At 41.2% G+C, this 20952-nt stretch overlaps 2 protein-coding genes across 3 annotated transcripts in view; one reads left to right on the top strand and one right to left on the bottom strand.

Moving 5' to 3' along the window:
- Positions 1-20952, bottom strand: part of DOCK8 (dedicator of cytokinesis 8) — a 229135-nt gene that overhangs the window by 116086 nt on the left and 92097 nt on the right. The window lies entirely within an intron of this gene.
- Positions 5005-16109, top strand: LOC141147649 (angiopoietin-related protein 3-like). The gene is made up of 4 exons (XM_073634878.1): positions 5005-5599; positions 8087-8197; positions 10396-10477; positions 12742-16109. The coding sequence occupies exons 1-4, from the start codon at positions 5120-5122 to the stop codon at positions 12750-12752; spliced, it is 684 nt and encodes a 227-aa protein (XP_073490979.1). The 5' UTR covers positions 5005-5119; the 3' UTR covers positions 12753-16109.

Raw genomic sequence — 20952 nt, 5'->3', positions numbered from 1 at the left:
CTGTGGGACCTGCAGGTTCATGTATCTGCAGTCACAAAGACCTGAACCAATTTTGCATGAGGGGTGTGTCAGGAAAAAATCAATTGCTGTCCAAAAGAAAAATTTCACTCTGTCCTCTTTTCCCTTTTTCTCCCTTTTCCCTCCCCCCTAACCCCATGACTACATCCATCACCTATGCCTCCTAATATCTAATCACCACAAATCATTTCTTCCAAAAGAAACATTAGCAAGGCTACAGTTTGCCATTGAATATGAGACCAGGGCTTCTGGAATAATGTGCTGTGGACTGATGATCCAGATCTAGAGATGTTCATGGTAACAATGGACCTAGTGCTGCAAAATTAAGATAGCATTTTAGAAAAAGAGCATCATAACAAATGTGAAGCATGATGGTGGAAATGTGGGGTCTGGGGTTGCATTGTTGCTTCAGGGCCTGAACAAATTGCAAAAATTAAGTCAACTGTAATCTATAATCAAAGTGGACTTCATGAGAAAATGAGGCCATCTGTTCAAAAGCTGAAGTCGAACTGGCAATGGTTTAGGAAGAAGAAATAGAGGGTTATAGACTGGCCTAGTCAAAGCCCTGATTTGAATACAATTAAAATGTTGTGGAGGGGATTTGAGATGCACTGCTCATGCAAAGAAAACAGCAAGTATCTTGCAAATAAAGTAATCTTGAAGGTTTGGTTAAAATTTTTCAATGTTACTGAAAACCTCACATTAAGCATGTGGTTAATACAGATATCCCGCTCTACCGAATGACATATGAGGCACGGGGAGGTCCCAAAAAGTTTGGTAAGGTTTGGTTCCATTGGGTTGATTCTACCGATACATTAGAAGGGGAAAGCGATATCTGAAAGACTAGTGGATGGGGCGTGGAAGGATGCAACTTTCTTGAATGGAGGAGTACTTTCACACACATTACTGAGCCTGGGGTGAGGGTATTTTTTTTGTTTTGGTTTTTGTTGTTTTAATGTTAAAGGGGTTGTAAACCCTTATGTTATGTTATGCATCCTATGCATCAAGGTGAAAAACACCTGGCCCCCCGTTTTACTTACCTGAGCCCCTTCATCTCTTCGGTGGGGACGCTCTCCACGTGGTCCCGATTTTTGATTGGATAGATTGATAGCAGCGCAGCCATTGGCTCCCGCTGCTGTCAATCAAATCCAATGACGCGGATGCCGGGGGGCGGGGCCGAGTCTGGCATTCGTAACTGTGGACACAAATGCTGGACTCGGGAGCAAGCCCGCAAGGTAACCCCCTCAGGAGAGAGCTTCTCCTAGGGGGTTATCTGACGTGGGGAGGAGTCGCGAGAGCTACCGGGGGACCCCAGAAGAGGATGTTCAGGGCCACTCTGTGCAAAACGAGCTGCACAATGGAGGTAAGTATGATATGTTTGTTATTTTAAAAATAAAACGATCCTTTACAATCACTTTAATTTTCTGTTCGGAATCTCTGATAATGGGGTTTTAATCTGTACCCTGGGGGCAAAAAAAAAAAGGGGGGAGAAAAAGTACTTACCGGCCTCTGAGGTATATTGCCTTTAAAATGTTGTTTCTGGCATATATGGTAATTTGTTCTTGACAGGCGAATCCTATTGCCTTTGTGATTGTCTCTGCATTTTTAAGGATTTTTTTTTGTGCTGGAGAAGATACTGTTTGTAACCTCTGCTGATTGGTAAATAAAAATCTTTTTCCAAAAAAAAAATTTTTAATGTCAGACATTGGTGGACAGTTAGGCAAAATGCTTAGAGTGTTACTAAACCCACAACAGGAAAATCAGTCTGTATATGCAGCAAAGCACGCTTGTTATACTCACTGTGGAACCCAAAGGGTTAATCCTCTACAATGTGTAAAAAGGCGGTTTGATCTTATATGCAGAGATCCTTCTCTTCCTCCAATGACTCCAAAACATGTCCGGATAAGACAGCCTTTAGAGTCAAACTGCACATGCTCAGTTTGGTGTGTATTGCTAGAGAGGTTTTTTTTTCTTATGAGAGTGCATGTGATAAGCACAGGGCCAATCAGCACTGTCCAGACAGAGGGTCAGGGGTCCTGGATCCTGATAGGACAGGTCAGTGCAGTACGACATTTTTTTGTGGGTCAAAGGAAGGAAGTTCGTTCTGCACTCCTGTGACCTGTTTTCAGCTGACAGTTGGCTAAAGCTGTCAGCTGACATCACTTAGGCGGTCCAGGCTCTGAAAAGATCTCGACCATATAGTCAGGATTCGCGAGCCACTGAGAGCCTGAGCCAGCTGCACCTGCCCCCTCCACAACCCAGAACTCCAGTGAGCGCAGAGCAGGGAGCCAGTGACTGACAGTCGCCAGCTCTCTGCAAGCTAGAGACCGAGAGCCGAGCAATCAGCAGTGTTTGATCATTCGGTTCTTGGTCTTAGAGGTAGTGGGGGGGAGTGGTGGGGGACACCTGCAGCTGGGCTCGGTACTGCAGTCATCTAGGGGAGTATGATTTTTTGTTTTTCATATTCCCAAACTTCTCTTTTAATGTTTCTATGTTCAAATATATTGAAAAACCCAACAATTTCCATAAGGTGTAATTACTGTTTCACATGACTCTAAATGCCTATAGGTTGATCTGCTCCTATTTTAAGAGACGTTATAGACAGATGCAATATGTGCAATACATGAGCAGAAAGAATATTTGAAGCAATCAGAAACAAATTTTGATACAAATATGGTTACCAGGTTAGTCCTCTTTAGGGGATTTTGAGAATGTTCTTGGTAGGAAAAGTCTTTAGTACAATCTTTGAACTAAACTATGCACAACAGAGGTGCTGGCCTCAGATCCGGCAAGCATTTTATGTATCTGGTAGCCATACACCTGTTTTAAGAGACAACAAATGCAAGATACAGTTTAAGATGCAAAATAATGTAAAGTAGAAGTCCAGTCTAGAACTAAAATCTCTAACTCTACTTGCAGCCACAATCTAAGACTAACCTATCTTGCCCTGTAAAGCAAAACTCGCTATACATACAATTTTTTAAGCCGATCTGATGCTGCGCTGAGCTGTCAGCGGCGGCTTCTCTTTGTAGGCGGGTGCAGAAGAGGCAGCGACAGCGGAAGCCCCATAGTAAGTCTATGGGTGACATCACTTTCCAGGCATTTAACAGCCGTTGTCGGCTGAGTCCTGCACAAAGCTTCTGCTGCTGGAAACCGGACTGGAACGGCTTCAGAAAAGGCATGTATAGTGAGTTTTGCTTTACAGGGTTAAATAGGTCGGTCTTAGATTGTGCCTGCAAGTAGGATTTAGAAATTTTAGTTTTAGGCTGGACTTCCACTTTAAGCTTTGAAAACTTTGCCTGGGTCTAGGTGTCAAAAGGTGGACTTTATATAAACATGGTTTTCTTTTAATGCCTACCCAAGCCCAAGTGTAACTTATCAAAATTTATGTAAAAAATACCAAATGATCAAATAATGATACAAATAATCCTATAAAGACTAGTATTTTTTTATGCCCCATCACATACAAAGTATATAGGGTACTAAAGAAAACGTCTTTGTACAAGCTGGCGTAATCCATCAGTACAGTGAATAAACTGTACAGTGTATCATTTCCAGTACAAGCTGGCTGTGCTTGTAGAATAAAGGAGGCAGGCACATTGTGTGGGTGGGGGAAGTACTGTATCTGATGTGATCATTGTTAAATTTATCCTGTTAACTTGAATACTTAATTTCGAGGGGGTGTTGAATTTATGAATTTGGATTAACTTCTCACTTCCCACAGTAATAAATGACACAAAGACTGGCCATATAGGCATATATGAAGAATAATGGAGAAATGGCTATAGTATGATGATAGAGATAGATAGATAGATAGATAGATAGATAGATAGATAGATAGATAGATAGATAGATAGATAGATAGATAGATAGATAGATAGATAGATAGAGATACATTTATATCAATAGATAGACAGATAGAGAAATAGAGAAATAGATAGATAGATAGATAGATAGATAGATAGATAGATAGATAGATAGATAGATAGATAGATAGATAGATAGATAGATAGATAGATAGATAGATAATTTAAATGGAAACCATAATATGCCAAAATGATAGAAATCAGTAGCAAAGTGAAACAGTTCTTCCTTTCTTAATGCAGGAAGAGGCTACTTCTACTATCTATAATAATATTTATCTGGAAGTGAAGTGGACAGTGCTCCAATTGTTTTATGGAAAAAGTGAAACATTTATATATATTATATATATATATATATATATATATATATATATATATATATAAACATACATACACGCATAGCGCAGAAATGAAAATTTGGATGAAAATTGTATATGACCTGTCAATATAATGCTGAAATTACAGTACCTTTATAATGGGAGAAAAAGGGAGGTCCAGGCTTCATTAGCTAGTTAGTCACTGGCCTGGATAAAGCATGTAGTCAGAGACATCTGAAGCACTGTCCTACATATTTTCTAAGACAGTGTTTAAAGAAAAAAAAAAAAATCAGGACATTCCTAATTTCACATTTTAAACAGGTCAGCAGCGACCGTTTCCTTATTTACATACATGCTCAGAGGTTCCTTTTATAGGTTGATGTACTAATTTCAAACCAACAAATCTGCATTTGCTTCATACATTCAATATGATAAAAGTTGAAACAAAAAAGGAGAAACCTCATTAACCTGGCTTGCTAGTCTGGCAATCGGTTATGTAACCTCCAATAAAGTCTGCAATACAATCTTCTTCTTTATATAATGTGTAAACTTATATATGTACTAAACAGAAGTATTTATACTTTTTTTGAAAAAAATAAAGACTTCCATTACTAGAAACTTTAAACGCACCAAATTCAGCATAAAAAGGATAATATTATATGCATGGTTTATTATACAGTACATAAAATACATCATGATATTTTATGTCTTATTAATGTGTCCACACCTTGCAGTGACAGAATATTCCCAACCTTAGAAATGACAGCTGTCCTCATACAGCAAAGAGTTAATCTGAGGAATTTAGAGAACACTGATTCAGCCTGACTTGCTGTCCTGGCTCATACAGTTCTCCTGCCTCAAAAGTAGAAGGACCACACTGATAACTTTCTTTTACAATCTACTTTCAATCAAAGTACTACAATGCCAGCCACTGGAACCCTTTCTCTGCTGCATTTAATCTTCCTTATATGTTTACCTGCCCAGAAACCATGGGCATTGCAAAGTCCAGACCTGAACTCCTACCCTAGGGAAGAAGTCAACCTACTCTCAGAAAGTCTTCTCCAGATTGGAACAGGATTAAGAAGAGAAGTAAATTATACCAAAACACAGATCAGCAGTATTTTCCAGCAACTACGGCAGTTTAATTCATCCCTGGCAAAACTATCCGAGCAAATCAAACAAGCCAGTAAACTTGGAGAAGAACTTGACACCAAAACAAGAAGCTTTGAAGATAATGAAAAAATGTATGAGGTTCTTGCTGAAATTTCTGAAGAACTTGTTAAACTGCAGAAAGAAGGAACATCTCTTGATAACATAATCAAGCCTCTAGAAAAGAAGGTACAGACAGCCCTGGATACAAGAGAGGGGAGAGAATACTTTTTCAACACATCACATATTCTGGTAAGAATTTGGGCTCACTTTAATTCATTAGCCATTGTTTTATATACAAGACAAAGGGATCTATACGGATGTAGTTATTAATATTGACTAATGCGAATAGTAAATCATCTTTTATTAATTAAATTATTCAATATTTTTGGACAGAAACAATATTTTATATAATAATTTTTAGTAACATGTATGTAGGGATTTTGTACTGTGTTGGCTGAGAAAAAAGTGTCCATATATATGTTTTATTTTCAAGCTGTACTGATTAAATTAATGAATAAAAATGTAACACCTACATTTTGTCATTCTTTTACCTGCTTACTATTTGTGTAAATCCAAATGTTCTTTTTGGATGTAAAAACCTTTGAATGCAGTTCTTTAAATGACTGCTTGTTTTTCATAATTAATTACTGTGATTTGGAATATGCACCATTGTGATATTGTTCTCTATGGAACTGAAAGTCTAGGAGAGAACTTGTTTAAGCGGTAATGGGAATGTAGTGCCACCGCTCTAAAACTCCACTGCTTACTCTACTCTGGGCTCTGTAAAAAGTGCTGACTCAGGTGTCTGTCTGCGCTCCATGTTTCAAATCAAACAATAAGCCAAACTCTGAAGGCATCACTGTCCAGTAAAAGCTGTATTCAAATCAGCTGTCCCCACCCATGGACCACCAGTTTCTGACGCATTTCACCATTATGGACTTAAATGTTGCAAGTGTATGAGTAAAACACATCAGAGGTGGTCAGTCCACAGGTAGAGATGACAGCATGATTGAGTTAAATAAAACTTTAACTGGACAATGAAGCCATTAGATAGTGGTTGATTGTGTGTTTTCGACAGTAATGATTATCGCTATTTAGAGCAGAGATGCTTAACTTACTTGATGTTGGGGCTCCAATATCTCTATACCTTTTGCCAGGGCCCCCATTTGACAACCTGCCATTATTTTAAGGCCTCAAAAATATGTTTTAACTGCCTGGAGTTTGAATGTTCGCCCTGTGCCCTCATGGGTTTCCTCTGGGTACTCTGGTTTCCTCCCACACTCCAAAGACATACTGGGAGGTTAATTGGCTTTTGTCTAAACTGGCCCTAGTATATGTATGAATGAGCGTTAGGGACTTTAGATTGTAAGCTCCTTGGAGGGCAGGGACTGATGAGAATGTACAATATATATGTAAAGTGTTGTCTAAATCGTCGGCGCGATATATGTACCTGAAATAAACAAATATAACATTCTGTTGAATATTATTTATTCATATCTGACTGATCTAGGATCTAGAGTACCTTGAGTAGACAGTTTGGTTTGGTACAGCAATCAGCTTTTTTTTTTATCTCTATGGTAAACTGGGGTTCCTGATTCTGAGACCAGGGATGACTGACGGTATGCATAATAGGTAATAGTTGTTAAGACTCAACTAATTATTTAGCATATGAATCATTTGTTGGAGTTGCTTGGGCTGAAAAATGGGGCAACATGTAATTGAAGCTGCTGCTTATAACAGCCTATAACAGCCAGATTCCTTGTTTTATTTTCCCAAAATGGTCTACAGAATGAAACCTGAACCCTGACTAGATGACTAGAAAGCGCAGCGTGGTTCACACATGCACAGTAGGGAACCAATCGTTAAGCCGATAGGTTTCACAGCTGGTTTCCCTTAACACAAATGAGGGCAGCAGCACTCGAGAGCTGATCAGAAAATCAGCTGGAGTGCCGACATCGTGGGATCCCTGGACAGGCAAGTATCCTAATATTAAAAGTCGGCAGCTACAGTATTTGTAGCTGCTGACTTTTAATTTCTGGAGGGGGGGGGGGGGGGCTGGAGCTCCGCTTTAAGTAATTTTGAACATTTTTCAGACTTTCTTTCACTATTTGCTTGTTCTGGGTAAAGAACTCACACAGCCAAGACACTGGCATTTCAAGATGGAGGACAGCATAGCTGCCACCATATTTCTCTTATGGCTCTTATATGCACATTCTCTCATAACCAATGACTATAGAAAATAAATATTCAATAACTTGGGTCATTTTTTTCAACTTTCCATCTATTAAATCTTCTGCCCTTGTTGTTTTAACTTTGCATAGTTTGCCAGGAGGGGGGGGGGGGGGGTGAGTCATAAGAGGGCCAATGAGGGCTGCAGAGCTGGAGGTGTGTCTGTGTGTAAATCCAGGAAGTGAACAGGCAGCAGCTAAAGCTGCCCACAGTTAAAATGGCTGCAGCCAGACTTAGTGGAGGAAGCTTTCTGCAGCATTTTCGGCAAGTACAGAATCACAGTGTATATACAATAATATGCAAAGTGGTTGGAGGGAAGCTTCAGAATGGCAAAGATGTTTTTTATTACAAATTATGTGAGCAGACTGCAGTTCCTCTTTAATCATACAGTTTTAATTTAAATGTATTTTATAAAGTCTCCCCCAAAACAAACCAGTTTGTGTTATTAATCAATTTATCCAGTATTGATACAAATAAAATATTCACAGCACACTTTGCCTCTTGCAGTCAACAATTGAAAAGCAAAACATGCAAATTGATGCACTCCAGACGATAGTAGACAGCCATCAAGACCACATCAATTCTCAGGAAGCCAAGATACAAAGATTACAAAGAAAGGTAAGTGAGAAACAGAGCTATGGCTAAAACATATCTTTTTTCAGGGTTTAGTTTTGGAAGAAACAGGGTTTTTTTTTTAATGTGTATTGATGATCTTGTATGGTCACATTTGGCAGTGCTTTACACACATCTTACCATAGTGCCATTGTGCTCTGTAAACATAGGATTGACAAGGCTACAGCTGGAAACACATTCCTCTAAAAGATATATAGAAGCTTGTTCTTATACAGAATACATTAGGTGGTTGTCTGGGAAAATTTCCTGGAATTCAACCTAACAACATTACCAGATGGTAAGGGAATGCTGTACAGTAGTGAACGACTTTGAGACAATTTGACAATGTATGGGGTGCAGATATTTACATAATAACCTGAGTTTTTTTATGAAAGGTTATCTGTGAATGTTATTGTTACATTAAAAAGATTTAAAAAAAAACCTCTTGTTTTAGGGCAGCGTAAAACATAGCTATACAGTATACATAATATACTTTAAGACATCAGTGTATTGTATAGGGTGAGTAGAGCGGTGTCTGTGGGTTTTAGTAGGGTGAATAGAATCCAAGCCTGCTCGGCAGCTATTGTGCCCTTACTGGAGGAAACGGGAGGAGAGCAGTGGAAGTACTGTATGCCTTTAAAGGGAACAAGCCTATGCTGACCTGTATTAATATATGGGTCAAAACCAGGTAAGTGCATTAGTGGAGCATTGGTGGTCATGAATATTACACCAGCATGTAGCATGGTGAAATCTGGAACTCCATTGGAGTTATAAAGGACACTGTAGATTTTGGAATTTCAATTCTGTGTAGAGTGGACTTTTGAATGTGAAGCACAACTATATATGTGGACATTATATATATACGTTAATCGTGTAACTTAAAAGGTGGAGCTTTGGAATCACCGGGCACTTACGTAGGGATATATCTAATAATTAGTTAATATGATGTATTATAAATGGAGGAAATTTATGTAAAATAATTGAGTTGTTTATACATTTGCACTGTATATGATAAGAGTATAGAACATATATTGAGCAGTGCGGCCCTCTACATTTATAGCTCAATTGAGTAGATGAGACAAAACCTCATCTTTATACAGAATCAGGTGTAGTTTAGAGCTGCACAACAATGATTTACAAAAAATTAGGTCTGTTGACCAATAGCAGCTTGAGACTATTGGGATATGAGTTTGAAACAGTGTAGGTCGGGGCGGTCCCTCCATTAAGGGCGCACGGGTGCCGGCCCCACTCTCCAGCCACTCCCCTCTATGACTAATGGATAGATTCATGCTACCGCTACCGCTACCACCCCCTATTCAGGCGTCCGGCCCCTTTTTGGAAGCCGGGCTCCTGAATTCCAGCGGCGGGGTGTTTTTTTTTAAACACCTGATTAGAGTCATAGGTTCTAATAGGCTTCAAAAAAGGTGGACTTGGAGCGCAGAGCATTGCGCTCAGAGTCCACCCAGATGTGTTCAAAAAGCAAAATAATATTTGCTTTTCTTACACTGAACCGCCTCTCTGCCAATCAGGTAGCGCGGGTCTAATACCCATTACCTGATTGGCTGAAGGCACAGGTGCTCCGATCGGATGCCTAGCAGAACAGAAAAACAGAGGAGGGGGAAGCATGGAGGACACAGGAGCCGTCCTACAGCTCGCCGGCCTCACCCGCTGCCTGATCCGCCACTAAAATGGGGTAAGTGCCAGGTAGAGACAGTGGATAGGGGGTCACAGTGGCGGCATTTGATGGGCACAAGTGGAGGCATTTGATGGGGCAAAATTGGAGGCACTTGATGGGGCACAAGTGACTGCATATGATGGGCAACAAGTGACTGCATATGATGGGCACAAGTGGCTGCAATTTCTTTTTTTCAGTATTTTTCAGTCTGTTTGCACCCCTCCTAAAAATTTAGAGCACCAGCCGCCACTGGTGTAGGTAAATACCCCTCCCACACCATCCATTTATTAATCTAGCCCACTACACAACTAGGTGTACAATTCTAATTGTAATTTATGTACTCTCTTCTACTGAGTAAAGGCAACTTTATGATGGTTATATTAAAATTGTAATATTTACGATGGTAATTTATTAAAAATCATTAATAAAGCAAAATTTTAAATCCTTCAAATTTTAATACACTGGGAAACTTAAAAGGCAAAAAAAATCTAATGTTTATTTGATACATACTGTCTTTAACCTTATGCAGACCGGCTCAAAAAACTTGAAGGCCAAAAGGAGACGTAACCTAGGACTTCGAGAGCATAGTAAAGATGGACACATTTGCCAGAGTAAGTCCTAATTTTTCTTCTATATAGAAATTTTCACATCAGCCAATGAAACCAAAGAAGTTTGCAATCAAATGTCTTTACAACAATCATATAAACACAAGTTAATCTGTCAGCATGTTTATGGACTGTTGAAGGAAACCTTACTGGCTGGGGAGACCCATAGAAAGTGTCTTTGGTATCAATTTATAGTAATTAAATTTAAGACCTTATCTATACTAACTACTAATCTATCATGCTGCCCATTTCTATTGTAATAGTAGAACAAAACAGCTACAGTAATACGCTACAATTTCTATCATTCTCTTATGTATATTAACTTAGTAAGTGCTAGATCAACTAAGCAAATTAGTTACAGAGAATAACAAAAAGGACTCAAGTAAATAGCTTAGGCCAGCTTTTATGACCTGCGGTGATAAAATGGGGGCGTCTATTCCCCCAAGTCTGCTGCATGATGGTAATTAATGCCTCTGGAACATCCTAAAACAGACAACACACCCTTCTCCACCTGGATGCCCCAGAGCTGTTTTTAAACAGTGCAAAGAAGCCCTATTGTTGCATGGAGGTAGGGTCTTCTACTGAGCTATCTGCAGAGCAGGTTGGGTCTAGTCCATTCCTCCAATTTTTTTTACTTTTAAGCAGTACTCTTTGCACCAAGCTAGCACTATGTCAGCTTAGTGTTGTCTTGTTTATGTTGTTCTTTGTATTCCAGAAATGCCTAAAGTAATTCATTCCTACATGGGTCAATTCATACCAGACACAGTTGGGACGTAGCCTGTTGTATTGCCTTGAATCAGGAAATGTAGGACTACTGTATGCCTTCTGTGCAGAGTTATATTAGTTATAGTTATAATAGGGTCTCCTGTACTTTTAAGGGCCCTTTCACATGGGCTGTTCGATCAGGTCCCCTTGTCAGTTTTTCAGGCAGACCTTATCGGACCTTGCAGCCTCCCCTGTGGATCGTCAGATGTCAGCGAGCACATATCCGCTGACATCTGCCGCTATCCAATCAGAGTCTGTCTGCAAAATCCAGATGGATGGTGGTCCTATTTTCCATTCATCTGACGGATCGTATCAGATAGGATCAGATGAAAATGGACAGGTGGTCCTTTTCAACCGATTTCCTCATAGAGCAGAGCGGGACTGTGTCCTTGTCTGCTCTGCACAGCGGAGTGGACAGGACCTGTTATCCACCTGCTCAGCAGGGATCAATGGAGCAATACCCCACTGAGCAAGCAGATTCCATTAGGCGTGTGAAAGGGGTCTTAAGGCGATAAACAGAAAGTAACTTTTTTGAAGGAAGGAGCAGTGACTGGGGTTGATTTACTAAAACTGGAGAGTGCAAAATCTGGTGCAGCTGTACATGGTAGCCAATCAGCTTTTAATTTCAGCTTGTTCCATTAAGCTTTGACAAAAAAAAAAAAACTGGGAGCTCATTGGTTTCTATGCAGAGCTGCACCAGATTTTGCACTGTACAGTTTTAGTAGATCAACCCCACTGTGTCTGTGCAGCCGCTACGTCCCAATTGACTTAAATGGGACTATCCCTAGAGGGATGCACGGAACACTTATGCAGTGAGTGGGTAAACATGGCCCCTGAACGAGGTCTGAGGTCTTTTGTGCCACCATGTCTAAATTAGCCAACAGCCTCTGCTATTTTAGCATGCCTTAATGTTCTTTGTTATGATGCAACAGATATATGTAGCTAGCATTTCCTTGAATTAGTAAAAACTTGGATTTCCTTTAATATGCATAAGACTTTACCAATTTTTCTGTTCCAATTTCCAAAACATGACCTGTCCATGACTTAAAACAGACGACCATAATCTTTTAAATTACCGGTAATTTCATGTAAGTATAAGTGTGATGTGCCGTTAAAGCTGAGCCAGCTATACACACTGACATATATTCTCTTTGATACAATGCAACATTCTAGATTTGTTTGTCTTTCAACCATTTTTTGCTGACACCTTTTTCCCTTTTGATTCAAGCAATTTGAACCACGGATATTTTTAAATATACTAGATGTCCTCTGCACTGCCAAAAGTAGGATTCACTTGCTGGGAAATGTTCTAATTTGCATTGCTCCAAAATGATCTTCATAAAAAATGTATTACCCATATACTATCCAAGGTATCAAAAGCATTATTTAAATTTTTGCACTGGAAGACAAATATGACCATGCATAATCAGCTTAGGGATAATACTACCCGTTTTTATAGGTATATGGATAAAAACTGACATCATGCTCATATTTTCTTTAAACAGCACAACCCTGAAGAAAATGTATCTCTTCACTGACACAAAAGAAACAACACTATGCTGTTATAGTATGATGGAGCCACGAAGACCAACCAAGATATAATTTATTTGTCTGGGATTTGCTATGTGATGACACAAAAGCTCAAGTTTGGTACTTTGTATTGCTATGCAGTGTAATTTAACGGTGTGAATGTTTCATTTAAAGCTGAAGTTTAGCTTTACTAAAACCCTACAGCTTTACTCACATCACTTACCTGTAATGAAGTATGTCCCAGGTTGCGCAGGCAAGTGGAAGAAATCGTTACTGCAAGGATGCTTGTCCTCTTCCTGTCTCTGACTTTCTGGTTAACAGCTTCAGTTCTCTAGGCAGAACAGCAGTACAGACAGTCTGACAGGCACAAACCCTCTCTTTCATCCTCCTCCATTGAGAAAAGTTTTTTCATTGATTACACTGCCTGTAACATAATTTGTGAATTAGGGGAAGGGGGGGTCCTGTGACTGATCAAACTCTCCCCCACTCCTCACATTATGTGGAAGGAGGGGGGTGTCCTTGGTAGAACATCTGCAGTGCTGGAAGTTCAGAGACAGGAAGAGGACAGGCATTTCTGCAGTGAAGATTTCTCCAGGATCCAGCATACCGCACAAAGTGGGACATACATACATTTTTTTTCTTCAGCTTTAAACATTATTCATAATATAAGTGCTTTTTAAATAAAAAGAATATGACCACATTTTGGACACATCCGTAATCTAAGCAATGCTGTATAAAAAGATTATAAGGAACTTGTCTCAAAACACTGTACTTCAAAAAGGGTGAAATGATGTAAACATGATATGTTGAATGTAACAATTAAAGGCAAATTTGCATTGACAGTCGAATATGTTGATAATTGAAGGCATTTAAAATAAATAAAAGACCTCCTGCCAAACTCCTGTAGTTGCTGGACATGGGGCTGAAAGGATAGTTCAAAGTCCAGGATTACACCTAGAACCTTGGCATGTGGGGATGGACTGATAGTAGTGCTATTGATCTTCACAGAGAAATTAAGGGAAGAGGCACGTGGGGAGGAAAAATTATGAGCTTGGTTTTGGAAAGATCGAGTTTGAGGAAGTGGCGTGACATCCAGATCGATATGTCTGTTAGTAAATTAGTGATATGTGAGGAGACTGAAGGGGTGAGCTGAGGGGTAAAGGGAGATTTGGGTGTCGATACCTGACCCAGGGAGGAGGTGCAGATGAAGAATAAAAGAGGTCCAAGAACAAAACCTTGGGTGACTCCGACAGAGAAAGGGAGAGGAGGACATAGAATTGTATGTAACGCTAAAGGTGTAGTTGGATAAGTAGAATGAGAACAGTCACGGAGACCAAAGGGGAGGAGTTTTTTGACTAAGAGGTGGTGGTCCACTGTGTCAAATGCAGCAGAGAGGTCCAGGAGTAGGAGTACAGAATAGTGTCCATTGGATTTAGCTGTTAGCAGATCGTTTTTGAGTTTTAGGAGAGCAGTTTCTGTGGAGCATTAAAGGTGGAATCCAGACTGAAGGGGATCAAGAAGGTCATTGTCGGTGATGGGTCACTCAGTCGGTTGTAGATCAGACTTTTAAGGAGTTTGAATAAAAAGGGGAGCAAGGAGATGGTGCGTAGGTTATTGAGCAGTGGCGGCTGGTGCTCCATCAGTGGAGGGGGGTGGCAGACAGACCTGACAACGAACCCCACCCCTCCCCCACTCACTCCAGCTCTCACCGCACACCATGCCCACAACACCCCGTGACTGACATGTTGGAGGGCTTCCCCCTTCCGTCTCCTGTCCTCCCTCTTCCAGTGGTGGCTGGTGGGTTGGTCGGGCTTTCCCTGCGTCTCCTCCTCGTCTCCTCCCTCCTATTCCTAGGGAGGGAGGTGAATCAGTGTGACAATAATGAATATTCATTTGCTATTGTCACACAACTGGGTGGGCTCTGAGCGCAGTGCTCTGCACCCCACCCTTTTTTAAAGCCTATTAGAGCCTCTGGCTCTAATCACGTACTTAAAAAAAACCAAAAACCCATTGGAATCCATGCGTCTGGTGCCCCGCATGTAGATTAGGGGGCTGGATGCATGGATAGGGAGCAGTGCCCCTGCATCCTGCATTACGGGACGCCACTGTTAAGATTGGTGAGGTCTAGTGACAGCTTTTTACGTTTGGGGATATTCACTATGTTCTGTGAGTAGGCACTGCTGTGCCACACATTTCACAGAGTCTGCCTTCTGAACTACAGAGGTGCTGGGAGGAAGAGTTTCAGGAGGCAGAGTGAGTACAGGAATCACAGCTTGCAGGCAAGGTACCATGGGATATGTAGTCCTTAAAAAGTTAAGTAAACAGAAGAGGAGAAGCTGCAAAATGTGCAAGGAATCCAGGAAGTTGTGGAAAGAGATGACCAGCAGATGGGCAGAACTAACCACATAAAAGGAGATTTTTCAAGTAAGATTAAATTGAATTGTCAAATATAACTATTATTTGTATCGGTATTGCAATGCTGATGTTATAAAATGAAAGTGTAGGCTGTGCCTATAGAATATAGTTTGAAACCTGGTATAATTCATTCTTTATCCTGAGCATGTAATGCTCTGCTACAATTGTAACATAAATCCCCTGTAAGCACCAAAACCAGTTGTGTTGTAGATTATGACCATGTGCCAAGTAGGGTGAAGTTCAGAAAGCTGAGTGCACATTTTTATCTTGCTCCTCCATACATCTAGTTCCCAATAAACAGACTACTTTCATGCAGACAAAGCATACCAGCGCATAACAATAAACAATAATAGAGAGAAAGAATTACTTTTGGTTTAGAAAGATTAATTGTTCCCCAGTCAGGACTTATTTATTGTGACCTCTGGCTGGAGAACACATTCCATCTCCTCCTCCGTGTCTTAAAGATTTATTCTATGGTTAAATTTATTGTGAGAGTTTCGGAAGTGTAATTATCCTACGGTGCTGCAAGTTACGACATTTAATGACAAATGAATGTTAGAAATAGAATTTTCTTTGCTACTCGCTTTATTTTGTTCTGATAAAACGATAATGTTTATTTAAAATCAAAGTGCAGTAATGCACAACAGCAATATTCTTTTATTGTTACAACTGCACTAAGCTGATAAATGCTAATATCTGATTGGTCTCTATGGGTTAATGCACTATGCCCATCAACATTGCTCCTTGCATTAGCTTAAGTTTAGTGCCTTGTGGGGAAACGAATGATTACGGTATTCCATAGAAACCAGCGGTTTAACAGTTTAATGTAGCTAAACAAATTAAACGTAACCGGTGTTTTATTTTAGTTACTGTACTGCAATACTGTTTATAACATTTTGTTAAATAAAACCATAATAATTTAAATTGTGGTGAATTTGTCAGATTAAAATCTCTGGGTAGAAGTCAAAGTGGAGCTATCAGTAAGGCCCTGTTCACAAAAACTGTAGTTGCTGACTTTTAATAAACAGCCACTCACCTGTCCCATGATCCAGTGGTGTGCTCACGCAAGCCGTTTTCTCCCCGTGTCCTCTCTGGCTTGGGCCAGCATCTTTAGTATGGGCACCCGGGTGTGACGTCTTGCGGCCTCACAGCCGGGTGCCCACTGTGCATGCGCGAGCAGTGCTGCGATTTGTGAATGGTCCTGCAGTCTTCTGGGACCTGTCATGTGTCCCAGAAGACTTTGGGAGGGAGGGGGAAAGAGAACTTTCGCTTACAATCTCCTAGGTGGCTGGAGCAGAAGTGGGAGCAGGTACCTGTCAAAAACGGGTAACCGCTCCCCCCCCTCCAAAAGCTCCATTTCACAAACAGGAGTGGGGTAGCAGGCCTTAAAGTGAAACCTCCCCTTTTGGGTGGAGCTCCGCTTTAAGTGTACGCTCTGTACTTTGTTCTTCTTATTGTGCTCTGTGTAGCCAGATGTCATCTGGCATGCTGTGGTGCCGAGGGTTGTATGTCTTATACATTCTGCATTAAAAGAAAATCATAAATAATGTACTGTAATGTAAATTATGTACCAGCACGTTATGACACACAACACTGCATTGACATGCACACAAATGCACTGCGTTACGCCTGTGTTAATCGATGAAGATCAACGCAGCTCAATGCACCTGGTGTGAATGAGCCCAAAGAAGCCCAAAGGTTCACTCTGGGTGAAAAAAAAAAAAAGGACACTTACCTGTCTAGGAATCCAGCACCGCCCTCACCCAGGCTTCTTCATTAGCCTTCAGCTTTCCAGCATTGGCATCATAACTGTGGGCAGCCAGGTGTTGCTGCTTGTGGCTTCACAGCTGGCTGCCCTCTGTGTATGATCCCGCAGTCTTCTGAGACCTGTGACATGTTCCAGGAAACTGGGGGGATGGGGGGAGAGAGGAAAAATTAGGTACCCCCCCAAAAAAAAATGACCTGCCAAATGTGGCTGGGGGGGGACTTAAAGGAGAATGTCCCCTTTTGGGTGGAGTTCTGCTTTAACCGCTTACCGACCGCCTCACGCAGATATACTGCGGCAGAAGGGCACGTACAGGCAGATTAACGTACCTGTACATTGCCCTTTAAGAGGTGGCGCCCGCCGGGAGCTCCGTAACCATGATCGTGGGTCCCGCGGACTCTATGTTCACGGGGATACCCGCAATCGTCTCTAATGTGAACAAGCATCTCCCCGTTCTGCCTAATGACACTGACACTGATCACGCTCCCTGTAATCAGGAGCGGTGATCAGTGATGTGTCACACACAGCCCCTCCCCCCCACAGTTAGGACACACTTAACCCCTACAGCGCCACCTAGTGGTTAACCCCTACACTGCCAGTGACATTTTTACAGTAATCAATGCAATTTTATAACACTGATCGCTGTATTAATGCCAATGGTCCCAAAAATGTGTCAAAATTGTCCGATGTGTCCGCCATAATGTCGCAGTCATGATAAAAATCGCTGATTGCCGCCATTACTAGTGAAAAAAAAAATTATCAATAAAACTTTTCTTTTTTTTTTTCTCAAACAAAAGGTTTTATTGAAAGTAAGTTATTACATACAGTTCCAGAGCATAAACAATAATTTACAGAATGTAAGTCATATCTAACATAAACGAGGCAGTTAGCACATTTCACCGAAGTCTCTTATCAGATACAAAGTACTTTAGAAGACCCGCACTCCCACCATGGTTTTTCGCCTGTTCACCCCTACCCTGATAACCATTCATGTAATACTCTCCGTACATCCTTTTTAAGTTAAACTGATAAAAGTAAACTTTAGAATAAGCGGTCAATCACCAAATCCACTGGCGCTAGGCCTGGTAATCCAGCCATTGAGCCCATAATTTCTTGTGTTTTTTTAGAGGATCCCCTATGCTGATATATAATTTTTTCCATACGGAGTGTGGCCCCAATTTGTGTGATCCATTCTTGCACCGTGGGTGGGTCTGTGGATTTCCAGTGCCTGAGTATAAGTAGACGGGCCTGAAACAAAGCTCTTCTAATAGCCTGCTTAAGGATATCCTCATTCAGAAGATCATCCAGTATCCCCAGAAAACATGGTTTAGGGTCTAAAGGTATCAGTATCTGGAAAACTCTATTACTAGTGTCAATGACACCACTCCAATAGAGGTGCAGTTTTGGGCATCTCCATAAGAGATGGATGAGATCTCCATGATCTCTGGAGCATCCGATGCAGGTGGGGTCAGTGCCCGTTCCCATACGGGCCAATCTAGCTGGCGTGTAGTGTACTCTGGAAAGTATATAAAGCTGGGAGAGTTTTTGAGCAGCGCTCAGCGAACACATGTGAACTGCCTGCAAGGCTTCCTCCCATTGTTCCTCTTCAAATGCACCAACATCCTGTTCCCAATGAGACACAACCTTCAGGGGCGCGTCACCTAGGAAGAGATTCAGAAGCATGGCATAGCAATCAGATATAGACCCTTAAGTCCTCATGCACACGGACGTTTTTACAGCTGCTTTTTTGAGCTTTTTTTGCAGCTTAAAAAGGCCTGTCTATGTTAGTCTATGGCTTCATGCCCACCTAGGCGTTTTTGAGCTGCAAGTGGCATAGGCGTTTTTAAGCTGTAAAAAAAACCCAGGACCAGTGGGTTCTGAGAGACGTTTTTCAGCTGTAAAAACGCTCTAACGCTGAAAAACGCTCAAAAACGCTCAAAAACGTCATTCACCAACGTTTTTTAACGTTTTTGATACATTGAAAAAAAAAATAAAAAATTTGAAAAAAAAAAAAAAAAAAGCTAAAAAACGCTAACGCGGAAAAACGCTCAAAAACGCTAAAAACCGCTATTGCAAAAACGCTGAAAAAAGCTGAAAAAAGTTTAAAAAAATCACTGCAAAGATACTGGCGTTTTCATAACGTTATTTTAACAGCCTGTGTGCATGAGGGCTTATAAGTAGTTATTGCAAATAGGTGATTAAAAATGGAAGTGGGCTCCAAGTTCCAAATGTCAGCACCCCTCTGGGCATCTATCGCATGTTTAAGTTGCCTATAATAAAAAAACATAGACCCCGGCAATAGAAAGGCCTCTCTGAGCTCCGAGAAGGATCTCAATTTGCCATCTCTGAATATATGTATCATGTGTGACACTCCGTATTGTTTCCATTTTAGACCATATGGTATTTTAGCTATCTCTGAGTAGTGATTGTTTTCCCAAATGGGGCTATATTTGGTGAAGCCCTCCTCCCCCTGGAGCATCCTGACCTTGTTCCAAATCTTCTGCATAAGAGCATAAGTTGGGAAGAGCTTATTGGATTTAGTGTATTGTAGGGCCTCTAAACCATCCGCTACCTCTCTCTTGGACGTGAACCGGAGTATTTGAGCAGAGGAGTCCCTCAGGTTAATTTCCAAGTCTTGTCTAGGACTTATGACTCTTGCAATGTGTTGCAGTTGGGAGGCTAGATAGTAAACCCAGGGGTTAGGCAACGCTAAGCCTCCATCATCTTTGGGGCGCTGTAACTGCTCAAGTTTAATTCTAGGAGGTTTTGATAGCCATATGAATGAACGGAATGATTGGAAACTTTTTCAAAGTGATGACTATTGGGGAGTTGTGAAGCACATAAAGTAATTGTGGCATGAGGATCATCTTTATTAGGTTTATTCTCCCTACTTGGGATAGTTTCAATTTACTCCATACTTCGACACGAACGCGACAGCGACTGATCAAAGGGGTTAGGTTTAGATTGACGTAGTCCAGTGTACGGGCTGTAACCTGTATAACCAGATATTTAAGGGATGTTGAGACCGGGATATCCTGCATATTTCGTTGGGATGGGGACGGGTCACGGTCTAGCAGTAGCAGAGAGGACTTGGTCCAATTAATAACTAGACCTGAGTACTTCCCGAACTGGCTAATGACCCTCATTGCTTCCGTCAGTGAGGTGGATGTATCACCAAGCAGCAGCATGGTGTCATCTACATACATGATGACCTTCTCTTGAATGTCCCCATATCTAAAACCCTGTATCGAGGGATTAGTACGTACCATAGCCGCTAGGGGCTCAATGGCCATAGCGAATAGGAGGGGAGACAGGGGGCAGCCCTGCTTCATACCGCTATGTAGTTTAAAGGGTGACGAAATCCTCCCTCCTTCCCTAATGGCTGCTACTGGAGACGAGTAAAGTAGTTACACCACTTAATGAATCCGTCACCAATGCCAAATTTTGCATTACTGCCCATAGATAGTCCCACTCGACGCTATCAAACGCCTTGTGGGCATCCAGTGACAGCAATGCTCTATCTCCCCTATTTGTGTTTGCTCTGGTCATTGATTGAGGGAGGCTACCACTCTGTCTCGCTGCATTGAATACCTTCAGCAGGTGTAGAAGTATATGCTCGCCATATTGTTTATATACCTCAATGGGGAGTCCATCATCTCCCTGAGCTTTGGAATTGGGGAACAAACTGGTCGCCATCTGTAACTCTTCAATAGTTAAAGGGGCATCAAGTTCTACCTTAGATTCCGTCTTCAAACTGGGGAGCTGGATATTGTCCAGATACTCAGATAAAGAGTCTAATGAGTATGTTTGTTTAGATTCGTACAGGGAGGAATAAAATCTTACCAACTCTGCTAAAATTTGGTCTGGAGAGTTGGTTAGCCTGCCAAGGTGCGTACGTAGGGCTCCAATAGAGGAGGAGGTTTGATGGGAATGGGCAATAGTTGCTAACAGCGTCCAGTGTGCTCACCCTCTTCATAGAATGCTGCTTTATGAAAAAATCTCTTTC

This window comes from Aquarana catesbeiana, linkage group LG01 (assembly GCF_042186555.1).
Source record: "Aquarana catesbeiana isolate 2022-GZ linkage group LG01, ASM4218655v1, whole genome shotgun sequence".
NCBI lineage: Eukaryota > Metazoa > Chordata > Amphibia > Anura > Ranidae > Aquarana > Aquarana catesbeiana.
Note: the sequence above shows the minus strand (reverse complement) of the source record. Positions and strands in the feature narration are given on the sequence as shown.

Excerpts from the sequence above, each read along its gene's own strand:
- LOC141147649 (XM_073634878.1), top strand. The coding sequence starts at position 5,120 with ATGCCAGCCACTGGAACCCTTTCTCTGCTGCATTTAATCTTCCTTATA. Across the intron at positions 5,600-8,086 it reads TCAACACATCACATATTCTG|TCAACAATTGAAAAGCAAAA; the intron begins GTAAGAATTTGG and ends TGCCTCTTGCAG. Across the intron at positions 8,198-10,395 it reads TACAAAGATTACAAAGAAAG|ACCGGCTCAAAAAACTTGAA; the intron begins GTAAGTGAGAAA and ends AACCTTATGCAG.